Here is a 26704-nt window from a genome sequence, read left to right as displayed (position 1 = left end):
GTTTAGAAAAACGGTAGGCCGACGGAGCAGACAAAATATGATATTTATCGTTTTGGAACGAATCAGCCTCGTAGTGATGATATTGTATTTTTCGATTTTTTAATATTTTCCTTTGAGTGTAACCAAACGCAAAACAATATCGTCGACGGCAGGCCAAACGGACGAACGATCAGTGGGTATCAAAATTGAAGCAAAAAAAAAACTGCACCACACAGTAAGCCTTGAAACTTACAACAAACAAACAGAAACGAAATCAGGACGTGCGGACGTGCGGACGAGAAAACGAAACACGATTTAACGGTCATCAAACTATAACATCGTCGTTCCGGATGCGCACACCGAACATCAACGTGTTTTTTTGGGGGCCGAAAGCCGGTTTTTATATTGACGCAATCCATGTTGTTCTTGTGCGCATCCTTAGAGCACCTTCTCAAAACAAACTTGGGCCTCGTTCAAACAAAACCTCACTCTCAACCGCCTCAACTTCTTTAGCCAACCGTCACTATTTATTGCCCGAATCTTTAGATCATCGTCCATTAACGCGAATGAAAAGGCAAGCGTAGTCCATTAAAAGAGGGCACCGAAATGCAGGGGCCACACAAAAATCCCCGTTTCGTCAGTCAGCGGCCATCGGTGGCGAGTGAAAATTGTGTCCGCCATCTCGGAGGGGATCAGAAAATCCCCGCCCGCCATGACCCGCCTCCGACGCTGCATAACGAGGGTTGACATTTTCCGCAAACCGCGATAAAGCACAGCAGTTACAAATTGTGCATCCCATTTCGTTCGAGCACGTTTCCCGTCACCCTCGGAGAGAGCGCTCCAACCAACCGGCACAACGGACGGAGTAACCTTTAAGCGACACGGGCCCACCATTTTCACCAGCAGAATTTTGGACACCCATTAGGCGGGGGGGATGACGATTGTTTGTGTTTTTTTGAATCCATTTAAACCTGTCAACCGAACCTCGAACTTGCAATGCTCATGCTCGCCTGACCGCAAAGTAACGCCACGGGCGGCGATGTACCCGGGCATGACTGCGTTGACCAAATCGGCGCCGCAGCAAGTGATGGAACTAATTTGTTGCAAAATTTGTGAGCTGAAAGGAAATCCCCGCCAAACCGCCGGGGCGCCCTGCCGTGGCAAAGGCACAAGGGCACATAAATCTAATACGAAAAGGCAAACATAAGTGCCTGTGTTTGAGGCTTTGGGCGGTTGGGTGACGCTACTGCCATGACCTACATTTGCACCGAGCGGCAGTGGATGGGCGCGGTGGAAAACTATTCACCTTCGTTAACCACATCATTAGGAGTTTTTTATGCCACTCACGGCCGGCAGTGGGGAGCGGCACACGGCCACCCCACTCCTCAACGACCTCCGTAATGAAGTGGATCACTGGAAGCGGCGCACTTGAGTTTGAAATAGGATTTCCGTTGCTTACCTGAACTGGCACGGGCTTTACCCCCTTGTGCGCTCCTGGTTATGTCTCTTCGCAACCTCCGGGACATTCCCCGGGGAGAACGTTTCCCGTCCCTGCACGTTTGTCATGGAATGAAAAGGAAGACTTTGAATACTACTGTTTGCCTTCATAATTCTTTCCCAGCTCCCTGGCTGGGCTGGCTGCAAACCGAGGAGGACCGAAATATCCTGTGTCAATGTGCCCCACGCTCCGGTGGCCCCACTTCACAAATACAATCAAACCGTGATTCTGAAATTAGTTAAAGAGTAATCCCGTGCGCTTTTGAGGACAGCATCGTCCCAACGAGTCTATTAGCAAACAACCACGGCACAATCAAAAGAACCTAAAGAGCCTAAGCTTATTCAGCTGGTCGTCGGAAAATGAAGCGGTACGACGCCCGTTCTGGGCTCGTTCTGTTTCTGATGTTGCCGTTTTTATTAGTTCCATAATTGATTAAAAACCTTACACATTATACAAATATATGCTCCAGAAGACCGTACCCTGCTAAGCCCTGTTTGAAAGTGTTGTGTCATTCGCGACGGACGCACCGTATTAATTTTAATTGTTTTTACGCTCTTCTGGCGATACCTATACTTTAAGCCCACATTAACTAGCACTAGGTGTAAACTACGATTGCATCGCTGGCGGCACCTGACACCTGAGCAGCAGCTCTAGCGACGGACACTGATTCTACAAATACTATTGCGGTGCGGCAGGAGAAGGCCTCATCGAGGGGGCTTCTCCGAAGCCGGCGGCTAGACATTTATACTGCGAATACTGCTGATTCGATGGTCTGATAACTATTATAATTTGCATCGCCTGCATCTCTCGTGTAGGCTCTCTGAGTTTATCACAGTCTTTTGCATTGCATATTAACGCTAACGCCGAGGAGCAGTTTGGCTGCTAGTATGCTGAGTCGCAGTCGCGCTTCCGGTACACTTCGTGTCCGTGCGCGGGCAGGCTCGGTACCGGTACCGGATCGATGGTCACCACCACCGTCACGCCCGGCTGTTCCGAAACCGTATCGAAGCCCAGATTATCGCGCTCCAGCTGCTCGGTCGGGGCCTTTTTGCTGGACGCTTTGCGCTCCTCCTTGGGATGGATGTCGGGATTGCTGACGTACCGGCGCTCCTTACCGGGGAATATTTTACTACAGTAATACGCAATCGGATGGAGCAGCTTCTGATCGTACGCATCGTCCTCGTGTCTCGTGAGCAAACTGACCACCGTCCCGATGACCACCGTCAGGAACGTGCCGATTAAACTGTAGTACATGTACGAAATGGAATAAATGTTCTGCGGGAAGCCCAGATCGTTCGCTGCACTGTTCGCCGCGCTGCTGTCGAAGTACGGGAACTCGGACTCCACCTCGAGCGGAGTGTTTGCCAGCAGCCAGGATTTGGTCGGTTTGGTGATGCCCGAAGAAAATGTCCCATTGGTGCAACCCTACAAACAAACGACGGAGTTAGCGAAATGGAGTTTTGAGAAGCGACTCAGTGACGGACTCACCTCGACGGTAGTGGGAAGCAGAACCACTTCCTTCGACACCGTCAAACTGCCGAACGTGATCCACAGGGTAATGATGTGGGACACGATCATTCCACAGGCGGCACCCTTCCAGTTGGCGATCGGCACCAGCATGGCGAGCAGGAACACGCCCAGCAACGGACCGGAGGTAGCCGAAGTCATCAGCATACTGCTCTCGATGACACCGGAAAGCAGGCCCACCGAGAAGCCGACGCCCATCACGATCACACCGTAGATCGAGCCGACAAACTTGATCACATTCAGTTGCTGCTTATCGCCGATACCCTTGAACCGGGGCAGATGGGACAGAAAGTCCTCCCAGGTGACGGTGGCCAGCGAGTTGAGGTTGGACACGTTCAAGCTGAGCGCCCCGTTGAACAGCGACGCCATAAAGATGCCGAGCACCCCGGGTAGGTACGCAAACTTGTCCTCCACGAAGAACGGGAGAATTTCGTCCATCTTGGTGATGTAGCCGGCCTTCATCGGATCACAAACGGCGTACACCGAGTACACGCCCATGCCGACGATCCACGCCAGACAGAACAGCACGATCACCACGGGAATGTTGCTCATCAGCGTCCGGCGTACCTCCCGGAACGTGCCCATGCTTAGGTACCGCTGGACAAAGTTTTGCTGACAGCCAAAGATGCTGAGCGACATGAACAACTGCCCCAGCCACGCCGACGTAGTGTCCACGCGCACGGTGAAATCTCCGGTGAAATTCAGGAAACTCAAACGCCCTGAAAGAACAACCCTTTTAGCGTCTTTGAGACCACAGTGCGCCACCACACCATTGCTACATACCATTTTCGGCGGGAATGGTGAATATCTTGTCAAACCCTCCGACGCTGACCATCGACTGGATGATGATGCCGAGCGAGATCATGATCATGGTGACGCCCTGTATCACGTCCGCCGTGATCGCCGCCTTCAGACCGCCGAGCAGGTTGAACACGATGCTGATGGCCGAGATGCCGATCAGCGAGGCCCAGTACGGGATGCCGATCACCGTGTTCAGGGCCACCGTTGGCGTGTACACGGTAACGCCCAGGTTCAGCAGCGAGCGCACGATATACGTCCCGGACGCCAGGCAGCGCACCAGCCGGCTGTTGAAGCGCAAGTCCAGGTACTGATACACTGAGGTGACGCCCAGGTTGAAGTACACCGGGATGAAGATGAAGCACACGAACGGGTACGCCGCCACCATCCCGTACAGCGTTTCCCACATGGCCGACCCGCGGTAGAACAGCTCGCTCGGGTAGCCGAGGAACGAGCGGACGCCCAGCGTGCCGCGCGCGATCGACAGCATCATCGCGCCCATCGAAATCGTGCCCAGACCGAACACATAGTCGGCCTTCGTTTTCTCCTTCCGGCCGAAAAAGCGTCCCCAGAGCGGCACCAGGGTGGAGAATATGATGAACACGACGAACACCGCGTAGTCCCAGATTAGGTCCATAAAGCTTCGCGCCATCTGTAAAAACGACAGCAAAAAGGATGGTGCGCGTGTCTTAATAGGGAAATGACGAAATTTGCTGAGTCTGCTGAGCTCCCCCACAACACCGGCGAGGGTGGCGACCCCTTTGTCAGCAGGGGGAGGAATTTCCCAAACCAACAAACAGATGAGTAACTAAACGTCTCGTCGTCGGTCGACAAACGTGGCAGCAACGCTGATGGATGGATGGTCGCGGCTGTGTCAACTGGGATCTGGGCCGCAGGTCGGTCGGTCGTGACAGGTGGTGATGAATCATCCGAAGCCCGAAGTCTGCCTCCCGAACTCCCGGTTGGTCCGTTTGCTGATAAGTGGCCCCGACCGGCCCGCCCTTCTCGCGATAACCAATCACAGACCGGACCGATGTGCGACGACGAAGTGCTAGACATGACCGCCCCACTGAATGCACGTCTTCGCTAGCGAACGTATCTCTACGCGCCATCCACGGAGGAGGATCGTGTCTAGGCACTTGCTTTCGGTTTCCACTCCTCCCGGCGGCTAGGTCCAGCTAGGTCACCGATGTAGGCCACCCGCTCCCGCGGGGTGATAATTTAAGCGCGCTGGTTAGTACGATCGCGATAATGTGACGAAAGGCTCGACACACAGGTTTCTGCGACGCACTTTGGGGTCCTCGATTAACCATATCCGACCGATTGATGACGATTGGCGAGATCACAGGACAAGACTACTACTGTACTTACGTAGCGTCCCATCGCGCATGAAAAGCGGGGTACGTCAGGTAGAGTGTCACACGGTGTTACACAACGCCCGATGCTTCTTGAACTTGGCACTTGGCGGCCTACGTGACCTAGACTACCAAGCAGGCTGAAGCTGAAGGTGCGTGGTGCGCAAACCGGACCAAACGCAGCGGGTTACGCGCTTTTCGCGGCACCGTCAAGAATGTCACGAGACACGAGACTCGAGTGCGGCCGCACGACTCTTGTCAGCCGTCACCTACACGGTACTGCGTCGTGAGTCGGGTTGAGCTCCTTGTCGATAATGTTTCACCCGCCCGCCCAAAACTAAGCACCGTTAGCACCGTTAGTACACGAATACCCGGTCGTCTCGGTGCGCAGGGATTCACCGCGAGTCTGTCCGATTCAGCCGGGCCAACCGGAGGCACCGACACTACGGCTAGAGGGTGCGCTTTTAATAGCGCTACAAAAGGCAAGACGCTAGCAGGATCAGCTAGGAAGACCGCCTTTCGCATCACGTGGCGATGGCAGCAAAGCAGAGCGGCCACTTCCTAACCTCCTAGAATCCGTGGCCCGCGTTACGGGTGGGCTTAAAATAGCCAAGCCAAGTGGCAGCTAAATTGTATCTCAGCCGCGGGCCCGAACCGAGCCGGAAACCGGAAGAAACGGGGGCGCGCGTGTCGGGGGACAGTGTGTCTGGCAACTACTCCGATGCAGTCGCGTCGTGGGCGTCGTGCAATCTCCGTGCACCGGCGCATCAGATCGTGCTCGGATCGCTAGCAAAATCATTCGTGTCCACCGTGACCGGTGATGGGCTTCCTGGTGACGTCCGGTGTTTAATGTGGTTGTCTCCCAGGGTTTGTCACCCTCGTTATGCCACACACACGGACAAGTTGGCAAGTGTTGTGCGAAACTTTTCACCACACACGTACCCCCGGGCCGGGCCTTTTCGTCTACGTGAGGCATTCGGGTGCAACAAATGATAATGGGTTAGAGCCCATTTCCTGCGATGGGTTAACACGCTGCCGCTGATCGTTCTCGCTGCGCCGCGCCACGCCGCGCGCGACTTTGTGTGGGGTTGATGGGTGGACTAATGTACAAAGTTCGTGTTTATCTCTCACTTCCCTTTCCCGGTGCTGTTCTTGTTCTCCCTCACCTGTCTCGTTCGCTCTGCTCGCCACTATCTTGCCATTTCACCGTGCGCTACTCTCAAGGAGCCACGGCTTCCGTTCCGGCTAGCCGGCCACTCCGGCTATGTAACCAACGCAACGTGGTGGACCAACATGTGTCGGACGCCTTGGACTTGTTTGTCAATTGCAATAGTTTGTTGATAAACCTTGCGTTGCGTATTGCGTACCAACAAAGCGTGGCACACGGTTGCGTAGCGTGCGCGTAAACACTGGCGACCGACCGGCACAATGTACCAAATTTGCATAATGTGGAGAAAGGTGGGGGAAAAGATAGCATGATTCAGGTTTCTTACTTTCGCTACCCGCTACACGGTTGCAGAACGGAAACATGGCCAACGAAATGAATGGAGATTGATGGGCACAGTGCAAAAGGGCAAGCCGAAAACTGGGAGAAAAAAATCAATAAAACTGTTAAAAACTGTGTCACTGTTAAATACTAAATGTCGTCCAAGTTTTCAGCTTCCATTTCGCCGAAGAACTAATCTGCCAACATTTTTCCGGTAGCGTCAACGGTAACGGCGGCTCCTTCTTCATTTTCGAAGAAAAATGGGCCGATTATGCTGTCAGACTAAAATTCGCTCCAAACAGTCACTTGTTTTGCCGGTGCATTGCCTTCTTTGGCACGACCGAGCTTCTGTTGAGTTTTCTGAGCTCAAAATACGACAATTATGTTTGTTAGACTTGAACACCTTATTTAAGATACTTGCATCAAATATGCACCATTTTGTTGTACAATTTGTTGCCTTTTTAAAAATACCTTCATAGTGCCTCTCTTGTAGAAGGCTTAGTCGTTATTGGCAAAAAACTCGAGCAATCCATTTTACAAGTGTTTAGCCACACGGCAGGGGCACATAAGAAACAATTCCTTTCAAGTCCCACCATAAACCCAGTAGAACCTTCCTAACCGTTAGTCCTGGTTCGGCCATCGTTTAGGTTGCTTCACCACGCTTAAACCACAATAATTTTCACACAGTATTGTCGTATGTATACCATTCCTCATCCCCATTACCAATCCGTTTAGGAAATGGTTCGATTTCATTCCGTTTGGCTAAAACTTCGCAGATGGAAATTCGAGTCATCATGTTTTTTGGTGTAAATAGGGTGGCGCCCAAACATCGAACTTCTTTGTGAATCCAGCTTTGCGCAAATGGCTTTAAACTGTTCAATGATTGATCTTTAGTTCCTGGCCGATGTTCTGATTACTAGCATGCCGATCAACTTTGATTATTTCTGTGATTTTATCGACATTTTCGATTACGTATCTGCTTTGGTTTTAACATAAAAAATAACCGAAACGGGTCAACAAAACCAAAATTTAACCCAGCTAGCAGTTAGCTAGCTGTTAGCTCGAATTTTCTCCTTTTTCAAAGAAAAAAGTAACAAGTAAAATATACCAAATTTTCTCTTTGGTGACTTCCATTTTATACACCCTGTAACTCACAAACGAATGGAACAAACAATAAACAGTGAAAGCATCGTTTTAAGTGTATAGTATCAGCTTTAAAACGAGCCTTAATATAAAACTGTACGATCGATACCTCACGAGATATCGATCACTAAAAGCATCTACCTTGAAAATAATGGATTTCTTTTTAGACTACCTAATGTTTCTCGATTTTTTGCCAGCTTGGAGCGTCCCATTTCGAAAAACGAAAAAGTTTTTGCGTTTACAATTTCCAGAACGAAGTTTGTCAAGTAATTGGTAGTTTAAAATCCAAACACTCCAATAAAATCACACGATGGATCACCTTATCGACCTTCGATATGCACAACAGAATTAAGTTCTTCGCTAGGTTTGTCCATTTACGCTGTACGCTGATTTATTCGGTCCTTAGCGAAATACTAACGTGCTAACCAAACCATTGAAAAACATATAATAAAATCAAAAACAATCACTCGCGAGGAAAAAAAATGACTTTGGGAAGTGCTTACAACTTACAACGAGAAGTGACAACCACATGCCAGTGCACCAATTTGCACTACCAACACCCGATCCATCCCGGGGGGGGCTTTGTTGGTATTTTTTGCTACACTTTTCCTAATGGAATCTCTAATCACGAGCATCCACACGATGACCGCTCACTTCAGCGGATCTCGGACGTCACTACACGCCCGCCCGTTCTAGTTCTGTGGCAGTGGCATTCCTTCGTAACCCGTACGTGGGTGTTTCGTTTTATTGTTTTTTTTGCGCCAATTAATCCCAGTAAATGAGCCTCACATGCGGACGCGGACCGCAACGTGCATAGGTGCACTGCAGCCCGCACCTCTCCCTTTTCGTCGCTTCCACACATCGCGATAAGCTGAACAATTGTTGGATTTGGACGCCACAGAAACACTCGCGGGGAACGAATGGCGGAGGAGGAGGTGGTGCACGCTATTAGGTGCACCAGGCGCATAACAAAAACAGAAGCGCATCTCGCACAATGTACGCCGGACCGCCGGAGGGCCCGCCAGACGCCTCCCAATTGGGTCGTTCCCAATCACTGAGATTCTGACCCGGGAGCGGGAACACTTTCAGCACACACAAACACACACACACAATGTAACGAATGAGGTGTCGAAGCCGTCGAAGCATTAGCGAGAGTGAAGTGGGCAAAAAACAAAAAAAAACCGTTGCGCCCAACCTAAACCGAAACCACACAGTTGAACCAATAGGCCCCAATCGGCACCGGAGTCCGCGGTGGCAGTGAAAAAAAAAATCAACATTCGAAGCGAACCACGACACGACGGTTCGGAACAATCGGCGGATATTTACCATCATTTTGAATACACGGCCCTCCTGTGGCGCAGGGGCTGTGGCGGAGAACCGGTACACAGTGCGGCGACCTGTAGAGCCGCACACGTGACGCACGGTGACGGCGGCAAAAATGGAACTGACAGATTTGGAAAGGAAAACCACAACCGGGCGACAGCAGCACCTCCGAGCGGGGCGTATGATTAGTGTTCTATGCGCAACGGACAATCGGGGTACCGAAAATAATTAGAACGAGAGCCAGCAGCAGCACGCCGAGCCGAGCACTGAACTTGTTTCGCGAACCGACCGCCCGCTTTCGAGGGCGCGAACCCACCCCGCAGCCTGAACAGCTGACACGGCGGCGGGCGCGACTATCTAGGCGCGTAAAGCCGACCGGTTTCTGCGCCGGTTTCTCTAACGCGAGCGCCTTGGCGGACGCCGGTCAACTTACTGCACCTGTCGTCGAAGCGACAGCGCGCGCGACTGCTTTCCGAGCCCGACCTTCCGGTCCGGTGGGGCCACCGTGAGTCAGCACGGGGGGCAGCGATCGACGGGTTCTCGGCGCCCGATCGACGCCGCGATGCTAATTAATTGCGTCCGACAAGCGCGCGAGGCGTATCACTAGGCGGGTGGACACCCTTACGCGCACAGTTCGGGAGCCAGCAACAAGAGCAGCGACTCCTGCGGGGGCCTCCTCGGAACTACTGCTCTAGGTCGGTGGAGGGGGGTGTGCGTGCGACAAGCCATGTGCACGTTCGCGTCCGGATTTGATAAACGGTGGCAACTTATGCAATCCCGTTACCAACGGCCGGCGAACGTGACCAGCCAGGGCAAGGTGAATGCCAAGATCTCTTATTTTCAAGTGCGCCAGCAAGGCGTTTCTCACTCCTGGAAGACCCGGCAGGGTGAGCAGAACTAGTTGGACCTCAACTTCTGCCTTCGCCAGGTTTTTCACCCGTGCGCGGGAACCTGTAGAGAGCACATCCGAGAGAACGACGAGCTTCTGAGAGTGAGCAACTGCTGAGAGTTTACCCACATCACATAATCGCACTTGTAGGCTGCTTCCCTGCGGCCCCCAAATGAGCCACGCGGACCGATCCGATCACTATCGATGGTGGTGGATGTCGAAGGTGCCACTTTACTGCACATTACGCGGACGCTCTAATGACGCTAGAAGCTCATAAAGCATTGTTTTAGCTCGCAAATGACATCACCCCCGGGTTGACCCATTCTGTCCCCGACCGCGAGGCTTTGTGGCAGAAAAAGCGTTAAGGTTCTCCGGATGCACTATACCTTACCTTGCACGTCGTTCACTCACGGCCGGTTTTCGGTTACAGTTCTTACACAAAGAGGGGAAGCGCCCAACAATCTTTTCTTAACACTTCAGCAACACTGCAGCAGTGCGTGCGCTCCGGATGGCGGCCGAAGTAGTACAGGTTGGATGACCTTCGCTTCGAAGGCTTTTTAAACGTTCCCGTTACTCCCAATACACTCACACGCACGCACGCACGCACGCACGCAACGGTAAGGGATGCTTCTTCTTCTGGCTCTCTGGGCGATACAGCCCATATCGGCGCGTTTATCAGCTCATGCTCCGGACCATTTAGCGAATGTCTTCCACCGGGGGCTGCTGCCGATTTAAAAATAATCAATCAATCATCTCCCCCGGGGACACTCTGTTGGGCTGGGGGGGCAGCTGTTGCTGGTGTGAACAACGGTCAGCAATCAAACATGCAGAATCGGTGACAGTTACATCTCTGATGGTTGGTTTTTTTTTAAATAGTCGCGTTATCTCAATGACTAACGCCAAGTGCCGATCGGTCAGTGTAAAGCCTAACTGGACCTAGAGCTATAGTAGGAAAACCGCGAGATGTTTTGTCGAATAAATTGGTTAAACTATTTGGCTTCCTCCTATATGCACAAACACGACCCTCTGTGAGGTTCGACACAGCGACACCATGCTCTCGGAACATCACAAAAAAGAAGAGAATTTTTGAAGAAATTAGGAGTCAAACCGAATGTTTACTATGTAGTTTTTCTAAAATTGAATTACATTCCGAATGGTTGTCTTGTACTGAAATGAACCCGCCCAAGATTGAGTTGTAAAGTGTTCAGCAGAAAAGCGTGTTCCTCCGTCTTTTTTTAAGTTGATGTTAGAACGAACGCTCCTGCAAGTGTACCGGGCTTCCCTAACTATTTTGCCGATTTTCATTTAGCCACATTTATTCTTCTTCTTCTTAACGGGCAACAACCACTGAGCCATCTTGAGCCTGCATCAGATACAATGTTAATCTCTGATGCTCTCTGTAACCGGTTCGTTTTTACGGGTTTGTTGGTCCCGCGCGCCTGTAACCCATATGAATGTATAAACCCCCTGTCACGCCGGTATCAGGAATCGGAACCATGGCCGGGGCTACGTGACAACCGGTCCCGAGATTCGAACCCAGGCCAGCTGCGTGACAGCGACCGACTGCTCTATCAGCCATCAGGGATAGCCACATTTATTGCCAATCTTCGTGTTGCTGTGCAGCTTCGGTCCGGAGTTTTGCGAACCCCTTTAATTATGTTTGTTTATGTTTCGAATACTTTTCAAACTATGCGCATTCAAACATAACTCAACGTAAAGAGCAAAACTTACAGATATTTATTTTGCAAAACCTCCACCTCAGCCTGCAGTTGCCATTCGGCGCACAGTTGTTTCTCTCCGTGACCTATTCGCACCGCGGCGACTGGCACAGAGTAAGCAAGTTTCTCAATTTTTATCCATTAGCATACCATCATCATAGTTTCGTGAAATACTTTTGCCATGCGCTGCTTGAGACCCCGGAGGTTGGTTTCTTTTCTTTGTTTGTTTCATTATAATATCAAGCTTCGTGAAGGTGGACATTGCCTCACATTCGCACATAATACGCATGATTTGAGCAAAAATGTCTGGCCGCGTTCGTGTCGTTTGTCGAAACCATTCTATGATGCTTCCGGGCTTGTAACCACGCGAAAGAAGAATCTCGTTAGAAGTACACCGTTTACAGACAGCATGAAAAATTACCTTTTGGTTGTAGTACCCCCCGTTTTTTATGACCCTTCCTAACGCGACGATGACTTTACTCTAAAAATCGCACCGCGGACAAACCCATGTGAAGATTTCTTCCTGGCGACGAAAGGCACAAAAACTAGGCGCTACTCAATGCGGTTGTAAAATGTTCAGCATCATGTTGTTTGCTGCTTGTAAAGTGCGTTTATATGCGTCGTTATAAAAAAAAAGATTGATTTCGATGTGGGAATTAACCACGCCGGTTTCACGCCGGACGTGACGTAAATTGGATGCCCTACAAAAACCAAACCTGAACCCATCGAGAAGCATCGCATCTTTCGTATCCCGCCCGAGGGACTTGGCAAACAGGTTTTATCCCTAAGGCGGGAATTTTGGCAACACTTTAACGAAAGCGCCGTACAGCTTGAACCAGCTCAATCTAGTTGGAACCAATGAACTGAGACGTTTGTATTTCGGCGTGTGTGTGTTGTTGTTGTTTGGTTGATGTGTTTGTCCTTTCTCGCTGGACATCGACTACCTGGCAGAGGTCACGCGAACGAGTCGCATTTTAAGTGCGGGAAAATCCTGCAAATCAATAACGTATTTCTTTAACCGTTTCGCACTGGTTTTCTCTTAACGTGTCAAGTCACGCTCCGAGCCGGAGCCGGGGCTCTCGCGCATCATCTTTCGCAGAGTAATTATCGTGCCACGGCGGACCAACTAATGCCTTCCACAAACAGCCCAGACGCCAGCCGCGGTCGTGCTCTTTTCGGTCTGATTCACTCAGCGTTTGATGATTCATGTTGTTACAGATCGCTGATACGTCAAGCGGTGTCCCTACAAATCGGGCATCATGTAGTAGTTCTTGTCCGTACAATCAGTACACGAAGATACGACGGTTTTCCAGGGCGGGGGAGCGCAGACACAGAATGTTCTGTCCCTACGCGTGTAACACCGTTTGTGAGTCAGTTTGTTTCGAGCCAGTTTCGTTCTTTGATTATGACGGCAGGAATTAAATTAAATTTGAGACACTTCACACCTTTGTTAAGATGATCCAAGGACGGCAAATTAATCACTGTTTGACAGTGCATCCGTTTGAAGATAAACAACTCTTACTCCATCCGAGCGTCGAACATCTTCTAGCATAGCCGACATATTGGGCATCCAGTGATCGAGTGTGCTTCTCGAGGTGCTCCAATTAGCGTATGATCTCATCAACAAGTGCCATCACCTGTTGGCGTCCCACAGATGGTCAAGCGCACGCAGACGTCTCGTGCGAAGGCGCCCTTATCGGAATCACGTGAAATCCAGGGTACGGTACTTGAGCAGAACAATCAATGAGTAGCTCAATGATCAATGCTGTCACTCGCGCGCATCAACACTGTCACCGTACTGTGTCGTGCCGCCTCGATTTTATCTGACGACTGAGGAAAACAATTATGCCGGACCTACGACATGGAAAGGTACCAAACGAGCCTCTCGAAAGAACACAACCCACCCGGCTGATGGTTTCAAGTGCTCAATAAGCGAGCGAATCAAGTGTCTTCTGAGTTCCTTATTCAAAGAATTTGCAATCATTTGGTTCCCAGGAGTCTGACGTCCGTCTGGCCCTCGTGTGACAATCAGTACTCGAAACAATCTCTTCAAACATACTTAAATACACTGACGTCGCCGTGTGCCCGTTGCGTAACGGTAATCAAACACTCACCTTTCCTGCAGTAGTATCCTTCGAGTGCTCTCTGACGTTGGTTTACTTTCTATTAACGCAAACTGCTTGGCGCCCACCCGCGAATCGTGTTGATCAGATGTGTAGTGGAGCACTCATAAAAGCGATTATGTTATTGGGCACGTATCTCCAAATTTTTCGCGCAAGATCCTTCGACACACTTTCCTTTTTGTTTTTTGTCAAGTGCTTAACACTGAACGGGGAGTTTCGGAGCGACCAAATAAACTCGCACCGAGCAACCGATGGCCGTTTGGGACGAACCGGACACCGCTCTGCACTGTCTCATGGATATTGCATAAGTTGTTTTCACTCGACACCGGTATGTTTATGCGCCCACTTTTGGGGGACCTCCACGCTCAACCTCCAGCCACGTGTCCGACCACCGATCGTACTGAACTACTAGCCCCAACTAACCCTAGAATCTTGTTCAATCGGGCTTTTCAATCACAACACATTTGGCGCTCTCGATCGCGGCGCCTGCCTGAAGATCTGCTCCACCGGATTGCGGTCACACAGGATGATGATGAGGTCTGAACGGGCACGAACGTCTGGCACGATCCAAGCACGCAGTTCGACTGATCGTAAACACGGACGACAGCAGAGCCTTGCGTCTGGGACTCGATTTCGGGGGTTTTGTTTCACGCTGTGTCTGACCGGTCTCCGGGGTCGCTTTTTCGGCCCGTTACCACCATACGCGCGATCGTCCGCGCGATCCCCGAGCCCGAGCCCGTGGCTGACTCATTTCTCTCTGTCACACACCACGGCAATGCGCGCGCGTGTGTGTGCGCGCACGTCACGGTAAGCCTCTAATACAGACGGCAGAGACACCGACTGCCAGCCATTCTGGTTTCTCCTGCACCAAAACCCGATGCTGGCCTCTCGTTCCCTCGCGGTCCTGCGGTCCGCGGTATGCTCGGCACTGGAATATTTGGCGCTCCTCAGCCTTTAACGCTGCCCTGTCTCACACCGGTCACCGGTTGTGGGCCATCGGATCGGAGCCAGAAGAAGAGGAAAAAAAACACAACAAAACCGGTGGCACAGGACAGCATTTTCGGAGGCCGTCGCCGGGTACACGGGTACGGCCACGGCGGTGGTGCGTGGCGGCATGTATTTTCGATAAGCTCACCCGAAACTGCCACCATTTGGCGGCGCCGGAGGCGGCGGCAGTGGAGGGCCCAGAAGCATGAGACGCATGACCTGACGCATGGAGGAGGTGGTCATGCCCGAAGCCGGCTCGGCACTTTCCATGCAGGCCAAGGGTTTGCCCGGGCAAGGTCTGTCACGGTCTCGTTTTTGCTGCGCGCGCACCTCACGCTCTCGCGTGGAACAATTGGAACCTTCAGCAAACGATCGAACCAATCACCGAACAGCCGGCGACGGTGTTCGGCGTCCTTCGAAGACACAAGACATTTAATCACGGTGGGCGCATTTGTCGTTGTTATTTTCCACGCCACCGGCGCGCAGCACTTTGCTGCGCTCCCCATGCCGCGGCCACGACACGCACGGCCACCGATCGATGCTCCAAGCACTGCGAGCGATTGAAATGTGCGCCAGGAAGGGCGACAGACACTGGTCCAGCAAAAGCGCCGATGCGACACTTCACTCCGCGCGCGTTTCGCGCTTTTCTCCCGCCCGCCAAGAGTAGGCCCAAGAGATCATTAAGCCACGAGTACGTCAGCTGCGGCGGCGCGAGAGGTGCTAATGGGAATTCCTGCCAGGACCGGGGCGGACACCGGGGCTGTATTGACAGTATCGATTAGTGGCCGGACAGTGCAAAGCGTAAGCGATCGTGCCGCGCCGCCGCGGTCGGGTTATTAAAATCTTGCGCAGTTACGGAGGCTAAATTTAAAAATGGCGTTTGCTCAGCAATAATGACTGGCGGGCCACCGGCGGCGGCCACATCTCCATCCCGCATCGCCATCGGTCCAGGTACATCGATGAATGAATGTCAGGTCCGTCGCGATACGGTCCTTGTGTTTGTCCTACTGGTTGACAGCGGTTACAGCGAGCTGTTCCGCTGCGATCATTTATGCTGGCGAGCTGATTGACAGGGCAATGATTCGCATCTTCAATTATCGCGGGCACTCGGGGCTGACATCAGAATTACGCGAACTCACCAAAATAAAGCCAAAAGATAACGAACGGGAAGTCCCACTGGAGGAATGTTGTCCCAACCACGTGCGAAAGGAATGGGCCATCAGGATTCGGGATCAGGTTTTCAACTCCAAGCTCCATGGCGTTTAGTCCTTAAAAGGATATCCAGCTTCAAATCAAACTATTCAATCAAAACGATTGAACTAGATAGTTACCTTAGGGCCCAAATAGTAGAGAAATACCGAATGTGCGACCGCAAATTAAAGAGAAGCAAGGAATGATCACAGCAAAATCAATCTTTCTGCAAGATAATGTTATCTCGTCCCTAGGGTAACGGGAAGTAATTATTCACACGATGTTCCCTAGACAGCAGCCTATGGGGTGACCGAAATCATCCATCCGAACCGAACTACGCGTACCTCTCTGACCTCAGACCTCTTATTATGTCACCAGATAAAAGCAAATCCTATAATACGCTGTACCCCTCACAAATCTCCAAAGCTCGGGGGACGATTATCACGTGAGTGGTACCTAAAAGAAGTTACCTGCGAAACGTGTTGTTGGTTATCTTTTACGGATCACATCAACAAATCTTTTGCGGATCACAAGCTGCCCGTACTTTGCGCATTTGATTCCCCGCCTAAATTGTGTGTACCTGAAGAACCATGAGAAAAAAAGAATGAAGCCAACGAAATCATAGTTTATTGGGGATATTTTTCGAACGATTTGAAAAGCCTCTAAACGCCTACAAGTATGCAGTTGGTTTGTCTCATTGCCCAAGCCTAATTGGCCAATTACAGTCGAACCCCTGTAGACGAAGCTAAATTTAATTCCGTCTCGAAACGTGATGATATAATGTTAATGATAACTTAATTTGCTTCTTTTCTAAATTCAAATACTACCTAGAATCCCTTTTTTCCCCTTTTTTTAATATTCGCCCTTTGAGATAAAATTGATGTTTCTTAAAAGCCTCGCTCGACTATCCTCTTTATTATGAAACTCAAACGGTAACTCAAGCGTTTACTCACAACCTACTATAAGCTAAAAATCTTTTTCAATTGTCAAAATTGACCAACAAATAGCGGAGTTATTCAACATTTAAATAGTTGGATCGTGATGGAACACCCTGAATAACAATGGATTTTTTTATTTAATTTGTGGCAAACCAATAGGGTTAACTTTTTCATAGTTGCTTGTGCCCACCTTGTTTTTAACAATTATTAATGTAATTTCGACACATTTTCTTAATGTATTACTTCTTGTTTTTATTTTGTTTCAATTTCTGTAATTTCTTGTAATTATTATAATGCAATAGATATTATTTTTAAGTCACTTAATTGAAAATTTTAAAGTTTTTATTATTTGCTAAAATATCATTAAATCTTATACCTAAGCGACGATCATATTCTACAATTGTGTTATTTGGCTAACAATTCGCAACGTATTGCACACTCTCCACTCCGGTTCTTGCTTGTACCTAACGCTATGAATAGGAACTTTAGCAACTGATTATCACATGCCGGGTGTTTTGAACATTCACGCAAAGCCACTATCAAATCTCATCACTTTGACACAGTTTCATTCGGTGGTACGCTCAGGCTTGTGGACACTTCGAACGAACCGAAGTGCTTGCCATTAAAAGGACACCGCGCGTAAAGCCATCTGACGGCGGGATGCAGCATTTTCATGTTGTACTCGTCCTGGCTGCTCCAGGTGGCCAAGCTGATCACCATTCCCGAAAGAACCGTCAAAACCGTCCCGAACACACCGTAATACATATAGGAAATGGAGTAAATGCGAGTCAAGAGATCGCTGGCGTCAACCACATTAACACCTTCCTCCAGAGCGATGGCCAGTAAGCCGTCGCTGGACGAGTTCTTCTCTGCCATCATCAAATCGGCATAACATCCTTCGATCGACGTATCCAAAAGCTCGTCGCTGACGCTCGCATCGATCAGGCGCCCAATCACGATCCAGAGAATGGAAAGGTGCGATGCGATCATCCCCATGGCGGCGCCCTTCCAGTTGGCGAACGGGACAAACATGGCCAAAATAAATACTCCGAGCAGGGGTCCTGAGGTGGCTGAAATGATCAGCATCGACGACTCAATCACACCCGACAACAGACCGACGATAAAACCGACACCCATGATGATCACCGCGTAACACGTGCCAACCAGCTTGATCACCGTCAGCTGGTGGCGTTCGCTTTTCTTCCGCCAGCCAGGGATCAACGACAGAAAGTCCTCCCACGTGACGGTCGCCAGGGAGTTGATGTTGGAGATGTTGAGCGTCAGGGCCCCGTTGAAGAGCGTCCCAACGAATATGCCCCACACGCCCGGCACTCGAGCGAAGCGATCTACAATGAAGTAGGGCAGGATTTGGTCCATTTTCTCGATCACGCTCGCCTTTAGCGGGTCACAGTGCCAGTAGATGGCGTAGATGGCCATCCCGACAAGCCACGGCAGCGAGAACAGCAGAATGACGATCGGAATGTTCAGCAGCAACGTTCGCCGTATCTGGCGCAGTGTCGGCATGCTGAGGTACCGCTGGACAAAGTTTTGCTGGCAGCCGAGCAAACTGAGCGAGTTGAACAGCTCGCCCAACCAGGCGGAAGTTGTTGTCACGCGCAAGTGAAGATCGGCAGCAAAGTTGAAAAACGCAAAACGATCTACAAAACAGACAAAGAGTTAGATAAGCTCAATCCTTACGCAACTGTCGCTCGCTTTTCTGCACAAATCAAAGAGCACTTACCATTCTCTGAGCTAATGGTCCAAATTTTGTCGACTCCACCAACTGTGACAGTGCAATAGATGAGGATGGCCACCAACATGGCCGTCATGCTGAGGCTCTGTATGACGTCAGCCGCGACGGCCGCCTTCAAGCCTCCCAGGGCGTTGAAGAATATGCTGATCACTGTAATGCAAAGCAGAGACGCCCAGTACGGTACACCGATGATCGTGTTCAGCGCCACGGTCGGTGTGTAGATTGTAACACCTAGACTAAGCAAAGTGCGTAGTATGTACGTGCCCGACGCTAAGCACCGAACAATGCGACTGTTAAATCTGTTAACGAGAGCCACAAACAGGGACAAAAATGTCATTCACTCCACTGCGAGTGATGCGAAAGCGAGGTGCTCTTACCGTAGCTCGAGATACTGATACACTGAGGTGATGCCCAAATTGAAGTAAACCGGTATGAATACGAAGCATACGATGGGGTACGCGGTCACAACACCGTACAGCGACTCCCACAAGGCCGATCCGCGGTAGAAGAACTCGCTCGGGTAGCCCAGCACGGAAATAACGCCCAGAGTACCGCGGGCTATCGACAGCATCATCGCCAACGTCGAGATGTGTCCTGCGCCGAAAACATAGTCCTGCTTGCTCTTGCTGTTGCTGCTCCGCCGGCAGAGACGCTTGCGGATCGGTATCAGAGCCGATATTACCACGAACGCCACAAACACTACATAGTTCCAGGCATTGTCTATTGCTTCATCTCCATCGGCGATCGCCTGCTGCTGCCGGGCCTCCGCCTGCTGACCCTGAAACAATAGAATGACACCGTTAGAGCAAGTTCACCGCCTACGATAAGCACACGGTGGCCTAGAGCCTTTGAGACGAAATTGGTTCCAATTTACCCACTAACCAGGCCCGTCAACATTGCGATTGAGCAGAGCTCGCCGTTTCAGATAATGCGGCGAGCGCAACGAAACCCTGTCAACAACACTTTTCCTGTACCTCGCAACCGACGCGGAACTGAACCGCGCGAAGATCTATCATAATTACTATCCGGACACGGTCCACACCGTGTAACCTGCGTACTGAGGAAGTGTCCGACTCCGAGCACACTATCTGCCTTACGAATCGGTGCACGGTGACGGTTCATCCAAACTTGTCGTTGGGAATGATTGAAATGGTTTCAATTCCCTTGGCAGAATCTCAGGAATGTGTGCAACACTTGTGCGGAGCAGCGGAAGATATGGTGTAGTGTATGTTACTGTACGAAGCTACAGATCGTGACAATGACTACAGCATTATTTGAGATTTTCGCAATTTTCTTAACAGTCTTACGTGGAGGAGCACGTTCTCCATTACGCTCTGTAATTATTTTAAGAGTAGTTCTTCTTAGAGTAGTACTTCTGACAATGCGATCGTTGTCGGCTAGGGAACAGAAGTTTGTTACACATCCACATCCACACATCAAGCAGTGCGGTACCAGTTTCACTCTACAATCCGGAACAACAGTTAGACTATTTGTATGTGCTGTGCAATCTACTGCTGCATGAATTTCGCGAAAAAATTATGTTTTCAAATTCATTCTCAAGTTCGCTGGAATTAGACAAACGTAGCCAAAACAATGTATAGCCGCAAGTTGTACCAATTCCATTTTCTCACTCTTGCACATACAGAGGCCTATTTCACTAGAAAAGCTCACTGTTTGCCATGGTTCGAACATAAAAACTGTCGATCAATTCGTCAACTGTTCGTTCCGTTTGAATACACTTTCAACTATCGCGTAAAACAGCGCCAAAGAAAATCAAACTACTTCAACCATGCAGGAAACTCCTGTGGGGAAATTTCATTAATGACCGCAAACAACCGGCTTCCCACAGTACACTGTCGTAGCGACACCTAAGGCAAAGAGCGAACTCAAGTGGTTGCACAGCGCGCTCAAGGTTCTAGTGAAAGCATAACCAAATCAAACCGGATGATTCAGCTAACGTACCAACAATAACAGTGTCAAGTGCGTTACACTGACCCGCGGTAAACATTAAACCCGCGTTGGCCACGGTTTGGCAACCCGGTAACCCGCTATGTTCAGCCCCAACAGAACGCGTCGGAATGACAATTAGCACACCAGTTGTTAAACGTTGAGGTTTAACTGCAAGCAAGACACTTTTGAACGCTAGAAGTTTTAAGCTGTGACACGATCGTTCCCACGAGACTAACAGACATATTTAATGTCCCTGATAAGGATAGAGAAGAAGAAGAAGAAGATAAGGATAGATAAATTCGGCTACCTACAGCGCACATCACACTGCACGATTTTATCAATCAAACGGTTTAATTTGCTACAATCGTAAATGGCAGGAACGGCCTATCGAGTGAAAGTGCTCTTGTACTAAGTAGTTGAATCGTGTTCAAAACATCACCATTTACCATCGCACGACTCGGTGTTACAACAATCTCAGGATACACTTCCGAAGAACATTTATCTGGTCTGAATCCGCACTATTCGGGTATTCGAAAATGTTCTTCTTGAAACGGTTTACTTTGCACTTCCTGCTGGAACCCGACAGATGACTGAAACAACACACTTGCTGGGAGGACCTTGGGCACAATTCACACAGATTGCAAAAGTGAGGTTCAATTAAACCACCCACGGTTGTGGCATCACTCACTAAGGTGTCACTGAAACACTAGAGAAATGTTGGTGTTCGCCCAAAAATGCGTGCGCTACGAAGAGCAAGAGCGGACGACGTTGGGACTGAGCTCTACTCAACGCGGCGACACATTTCTGGTCTAGTTGAGCCACTGGACACGATAAGAGTGAAACAAAGGCACGCTTTTCGTACCACATTTATGTACCCGTACCCAAGTGCTCCATTTTGCGCTCGTAGAGCTCAAGAAGACGGGGTCATTAAACAGGCAGTGACAATCATTATAGAGCCATGTTCACTGATGATTCAAAAAAGTCCCGCTTTTAATCGATTTTGCGTTCTTATCTAAAAAGAATGTATGTTCTACACATGGACTTTACACAAAATCAGAACATGGGACAGATGTTGTAGCATATCGTCACAGAATCGTACCCCTTGCCTTTCGAAACACCTTGCCTTTGTATTGTAGTGGATTGTGCCCATTCCCTATTTCATGCTGTCTGGACCTGTGACCCTATCTTGCCTTCTACGTATTTGGAAGCTATCAATGAATTTTTGAAAGTAACCATATTTTGAACAGATACCATACGAAACTTATCAACGACAGAGCCGAAAGCATTTGATAATAACAGTACCGATAGCATTAATTAATGGTCACATGCGTGATATAAGTACGTTATATCCTTTAGGTCCTTTTGCGACCTTTAAACTTTAATTATCATTCACATCGTTATGGATCGATGCACTTAAGTTAATCAAGGATCTCATTGCTCAGAAATACATACTTACACGGAAATATAAATTACAAAAGCGAAAAAAGGATCCATTACGCTCCCACATACTGCTCAGCTCTGCTTGATATTCCGGATGCAATCTCACCGTTAGCGCAATCCAAAAGCTTCTAATGTATAACGCACCAATTCAAAATGTTTGCACTAAATTAGAATACTTCAATCAGCTATCCATTTTCCAAAGTTGTAGAGTTGGATATAGAATGTCACACGATCACAGCAAAAGATAAGCGTTCTGGAAGCCCCGGAACGAAATCCCGTTTCGATGGACAATCCGCGGCGAACTGTACAGTAGGAGAGGCTGACATCTCGCCGATCAGCCACACTTTGCACGTTCTCCGTGAGGTATTATGGGTCCGGTGAAAACTGTTTGCTGACTGGTTTCTGTCCCTAATTGAACCTTACCGGGAAGCAAACCATCTGTGATGAGCTTCACCCACACACACTTACAGTTACTGGGTTATCGTATTTTCCGCTATTTTCAGTTACAAAATGCACGTTCTAGGCTGTTGCATGGTTCGATGTGTGGTGTAGTTGGGGCCAGGCGCTGTCGCATCGTAAAAATGTACGAATGGGCGGAGAAATCCGTGTGTGACTCTTACTCCGAGCACATTGAAAGGGACCATTTCGTTTAATTATGATGGTTAGCGATGATTGTTATGCACGAACCCAACGATCGCGGTGTCGCGAACGCATCTGGAGTTGAGTAGCAACAACAACATTTTAATTGGCACGTGCTACTCGGCTCACTAAGGCTTACATTGTCCATAAGTTCCTTAAAACATCAAAAGAGTCGATGTTCGGATTCAGATTACCACGTAATGTACCAATTATTTGCATATGAATCTGAAATGCTATTTTTGAACGTATTTAATGATATCAGCGCTAACAAAAGCCTAGTTTTGCCATTACTAGTTTTACAGCTAAAGCTACTAAGAATGTTTTCATCTGATCAATAGTTTATAACATGGATCCCAAAAATGAACATCGAAAGGGCAATAGACAGGTAACGATGGTTTGAAAGATTAGCCGTACCACATTAGCTGCGCTGACATTAGTTTTGTAGATACACCATAGCTCAACCACATATACAGGATCTAAAACGAAGAGATCCTTTACCTTATTCAAAGCATCTACCATCAAGGATGCTTGTCACGTGAGCCGACGGAATATCGACGTATCTGTACTTCTGATCTAAAATAAACTAGAGGCGCACAGTGAGCGCACTTTGAAAAGATCGGCACATGAAACGGAGAGAAAGCAGTGCATTCACTGCAAACATCAACCACCTGCCATATCAAGATTGACCCATTTCGTTTCCAATATGCACTGGAGTACGTTTCCATCGCTTCAAGAAATTCAACGGCAATGAATGCACGTGCTTCTCGTTTATTTACGTCCGTAAACCGTAACCCATATTTTCGAAATCCGGTCCGTCGGGATCATGCAATGGAGTAAAAATTGCACGAGCTTAAAATCTGCAAACGAAACATTCTTCGAAGAATATTGACCGACTCTTGGATCACACGCTTTTAAAAAAACACTGCCTAAGATTCGGCTCTATAAAGCAGCTTATAGAGAGTGCTGACACACGCATCCTTCTATTGTTTCAATATCACGTGCCATGTTCTCCTTAACGCTTCCTAGGCACTTATCAATATCGTTGATGATGTTTTCAATACACCTCATTATCTCGCTCCCCAAAGGAGGGACAGCTCCAGGGGTCCTGCACGAGAGCTCTTTTGTTTGTCCACCAGACGCCCACTTTTTCCCAATACGTGGACAAAAACAATCAAGCAATCTCCAAAATCTATGATACGGTATGGTGGGTGTGCAATTGTTGTATCATCGTCCATGCTGCAAAAGGCAGTCCGTGAACGGTTCTCAAAATAGAACAAGCCACATAGTGATACGGCCACAGAATCTATGAAGAAACGGGAAGTAATTATTCATTCGATGACCCCTAGACAGTACAATAGGTTGGCCGAACTTATCAGTAAGACTTATCAACCAATACCGGAACTATACCTCACAGATACCAGTTTTGGGATAATGTTATCAACCGTCCAGTAATTGGGTTGAACGTTTTGTTTCCTTCTGTGCTGTTATTAGTTCAAAACGGTGATATGTTTCCTGCTTTGGGGACATATTACCTTCGCACTAGACTTGTTCACTGTGTCAGATGAATATGTATTGACAAGCCGATATGTACTTTCTTCAAGTAATAGAGTAACTGCAAGTCACTACATCGTTAGCGTTAATCATACTGCCATCTTTCTCCTCTGCAAAGATCATCAGGGCATTAGAAAACAAATATTTCCATCCATTTTTTAACGCGTGCAGCAGCACGTTCGTTCGATAAGATCACTCATTCCACGAGCTCGATAACTAAACAGAGGATTGAAAGATGAGCTGTAATCGTGCGTCCATTAAACATCTTTATAATTTATAATTTCATTATTTTGATTTCTTCTGCATTAACAATCAGTCATGCATACTACTATCTGACAACGATATATTTAAAAAATTTCCCTTTCGTTCAAACGAGTATTCGTTCATAACGAACTTGAACTTGAACGCTGCGCAAATACAGCGTCATAGAAAATCCAACCACTTCACCACGTAGGAAACTCAGCTGGGGGGAAATTTCACTATTGACCGTAAGGAAACAACCGGCTTCCAGCAGTACACTGTCGTAGCGATACCTTAGCCAAACAGTGAGCCAAAGTGGCCGCACAGTGCGTTCAAGGTTCTAGTGAAAGCATATCAAATCGCATGACACAGCTAACATGCCAACAATAACAGCGCTAAGTGCGTTACACTGACCGCGTAAAAACTGAATTCGTGTTGGGTACGCAGTCCACGGGTGGGTATGCCGTTGCCAACTACGGTCAGCCCTCACGGACCGACAGCGGTCTGAATAGCAATTAGCACTGAAGCGCCTTCTCGAACTTTGCGAATATACTGTCGGCAAGACTCTTCGAAAATCTGGACGAATTTCAACATTCTTCCACGTGGTAGATTCATTATTCATTGTTTTTTTTTCAAATCCATCATTTACCATTGCGCAAATATTGCTGACTGCTGCTATAATCTCCGAGTACACTTCCTATCTATCAAACTATCCTATTAAAGTTGCTGACACCACAGAGTAAAATATTTCCAAATCGCTATCGAATGTTGGTTTTCACTTAAAAAGACGAGCGCCATGAAGAGCAACTGCCGACCACGTTGGAACAAGCTCTACTCGACGGGACGACGCACTTTTCGTCCAGCTGAGCCACTGGACACGATAAGAGTGAAACAAAGGCACGCTTTCTTACTACTATGTACCCGTGCCCAAGTGCTTCATTTTGCAGCCCAAGAGCGCAAGAAGCATCAGTCATTAAACAGATAGTGACAATCATGATAGAGCCATGAAGCCAAAATTTGAATCATTTCAAGAAAATCTCACCTCATCGATGTTGCGTGCTTATCGAAATAATATGTAAAAATGGACCAAACACAAAATCAGAACTTAGAACCAATGTTGTAGCATATCGAAAAAAATAAAACGTCTATTTGAAACAATATTTTTCAGTTACTTTTGCCTGGTCACTACATATTCCACGTATTTTTGATGCGATCTATTCCTGAATCCTAACCATTCTAGTCCTAACTGACTAGAAAAAAATGCGATTTGTACAGAAACCATGCCAAACTTACCAAATAGAAAAAGGGAGTTTTTGCAGAACGGAACCATTGCTGATTGCTGATACACCATTATTACCATCGACATGCCTGATAAAATTGCAGTTGGTAACGTGTATTCGACCATGTTTGGGTTTTGTTTGTCATCCAAATCATAAGGTTTACGACGCCCTTAGGCTAATGATGGATCTCATTTCCCAGAAACACATACTTACACGGAAATATAAATTACAAAAGCGAAAAAATGATCCATTACGACCCCACATACTGCTCAGCTCTGCTTGATATTCCAGATGCAGTCTCAGCGTTGGCTAGATCCAAAAGCTTGAAATGTATCACGCACTAATTCAAAACGGTTGCAATAAATTAGAAGACTTCAATCAGCTATCCACTTTTCAACGTTGTAAAACGATCACAGCAAAGGATATGGTCCTTGGTTCACACACTTCTGTTTGCTGTTGCTCTATCTGCGTTCTGGAAGCCCCGGAACGAAATCCCGTTTCGATGGACAATCCGCGGCGAACTGTACAGTAGGAGAGGCTGACATCTCGCCGATCAGCCACACTTTGCACGTTCTCCGTGAGGTATTATGGGTCCGGTGAAAACTGTTTGCTGACTGGCTTCTGTCCCTAATTGAACCTTACCGGGAAGCAAAACATCTGTGATGAGCTTCACCCACACACACTTACAGTTACTGGGTTATTGCATTTTCCGCTATTTTCAGTTACAAAATGCACGTTCTAAGCTGTTGCGCGGTTCGATGTGTGGTGTAGTTGGGGCCAGGCGTTGTCGCATCGTAAAAATGCACGAATGGCGGGAGAAATCCACGTGTGACTCGTACACCGAGCATATGGAAAAGAGGAACCATTTCGTTTAATTATGATGGTTAGCGATGATT

General features: G+C 48.5%; 2 protein-coding genes across 3 annotated transcripts; both read right to left on the bottom strand.

Moving 5' to 3' along the window:
- Positions 1–1878: 1878 nt before the first annotated feature.
- On the bottom strand, positions 1879–6522 carry LOC128271966 (sodium-coupled monocarboxylate transporter 1-like). Of its 2 annotated transcripts, none has more exons than XM_053009663.1 (4): positions 6514–6522; positions 3788–4454; positions 2966–3723; positions 1879–2902 (listed from the first exon to the last, which is right to left on the bottom strand). In XM_053009663.1, exons 2-4 carry the CDS (start codon positions 4452–4454, stop codon positions 2360–2362), a joined length of 1968 nt encoding a protein of 655 aa, XP_052865623.1. In that variant the 5' UTR covers positions 6514–6522; the 3' UTR covers positions 1879–2359. The 2 variants fall into 2 exon arrangements, with proteins under 2 accessions (XP_052865623.1, XP_052865622.1); XM_053009662.1 differs by lacking the exon at positions 6514–6522 and adding an exon at positions 5174–5276.
- Positions 6523–17504: 10982 nt separating this feature from the next.
- LOC128270224 (sodium-coupled monocarboxylate transporter 1-like) lies at positions 17505–26072 on the bottom strand. Its single transcript, XM_053007625.1, has 4 exons — positions 26022–26072; positions 19086–19486; positions 18697–19007; positions 17505–18613 (listed from the first exon to the last, which is right to left on the bottom strand). Exons 1-4 carry the CDS (start codon positions 26070–26072, stop codon positions 17505–17507), a joined length of 1872 nt encoding a protein of 623 aa, XP_052863585.1.
- Between the last annotated feature and the right edge of the window lie 632 nt (positions 26073–26704).

The sequence above is a fragment of the Anopheles cruzii genome, chromosome 3 (assembly GCF_943734635.1).
Source record: "Anopheles cruzii chromosome 3, idAnoCruzAS_RS32_06, whole genome shotgun sequence".
NCBI classification, from domain to species: domain Eukaryota; kingdom Metazoa; phylum Arthropoda; class Insecta; order Diptera; family Culicidae; genus Anopheles; species Anopheles cruzii.
Note: the sequence above shows the minus strand (reverse complement) of the source record. Positions and strands in the feature narration are given on the sequence as shown.

What these genes read in the sequence shown, in the direction of transcription:
- LOC128271966 (XM_053009662.1), bottom strand. An exon ending in CACCATTCCCGCCGAAAATG is followed by an intron (nt 3,724 to 3,787) that starts GTATGTAGCAAT and finishes TTGTTCTTTCAG; the next exon opens with GGCGTTTGAGTTTCCTGAAT. An exon ending in TGCTTCCCACTACCGTCGAG is followed by an intron (nt 2,903 to 2,965) that starts GTGAGTCCGTCA and finishes GTTTGTTTGTAG; the next exon opens with GGTTGCACCAATGGGACATT.
- LOC128270224 (XM_053007625.1), bottom strand. Translation starts at nt 26,072, where the DNA reads ATGTGGGGTCGTAATGGATCATTTTTTCGCTTTTGTAATTTATATTTC. An exon ending in TTTGTAATTTATATTTCCGT is followed by an intron (nt 19,487 to 26,021) that starts GTAAGTATGTGT and finishes CTATTGTTTCAG; the next exon opens with GGTCAGCAGGCGGAGGCCCG. An exon ending in TATCAGTATCTCGAGCTACG is followed by an intron (nt 19,008 to 19,085) that starts GTAAGAGCACCT and finishes TCTCGTTAACAG; the next exon opens with ATTTAACAGTCGCATTGTTC.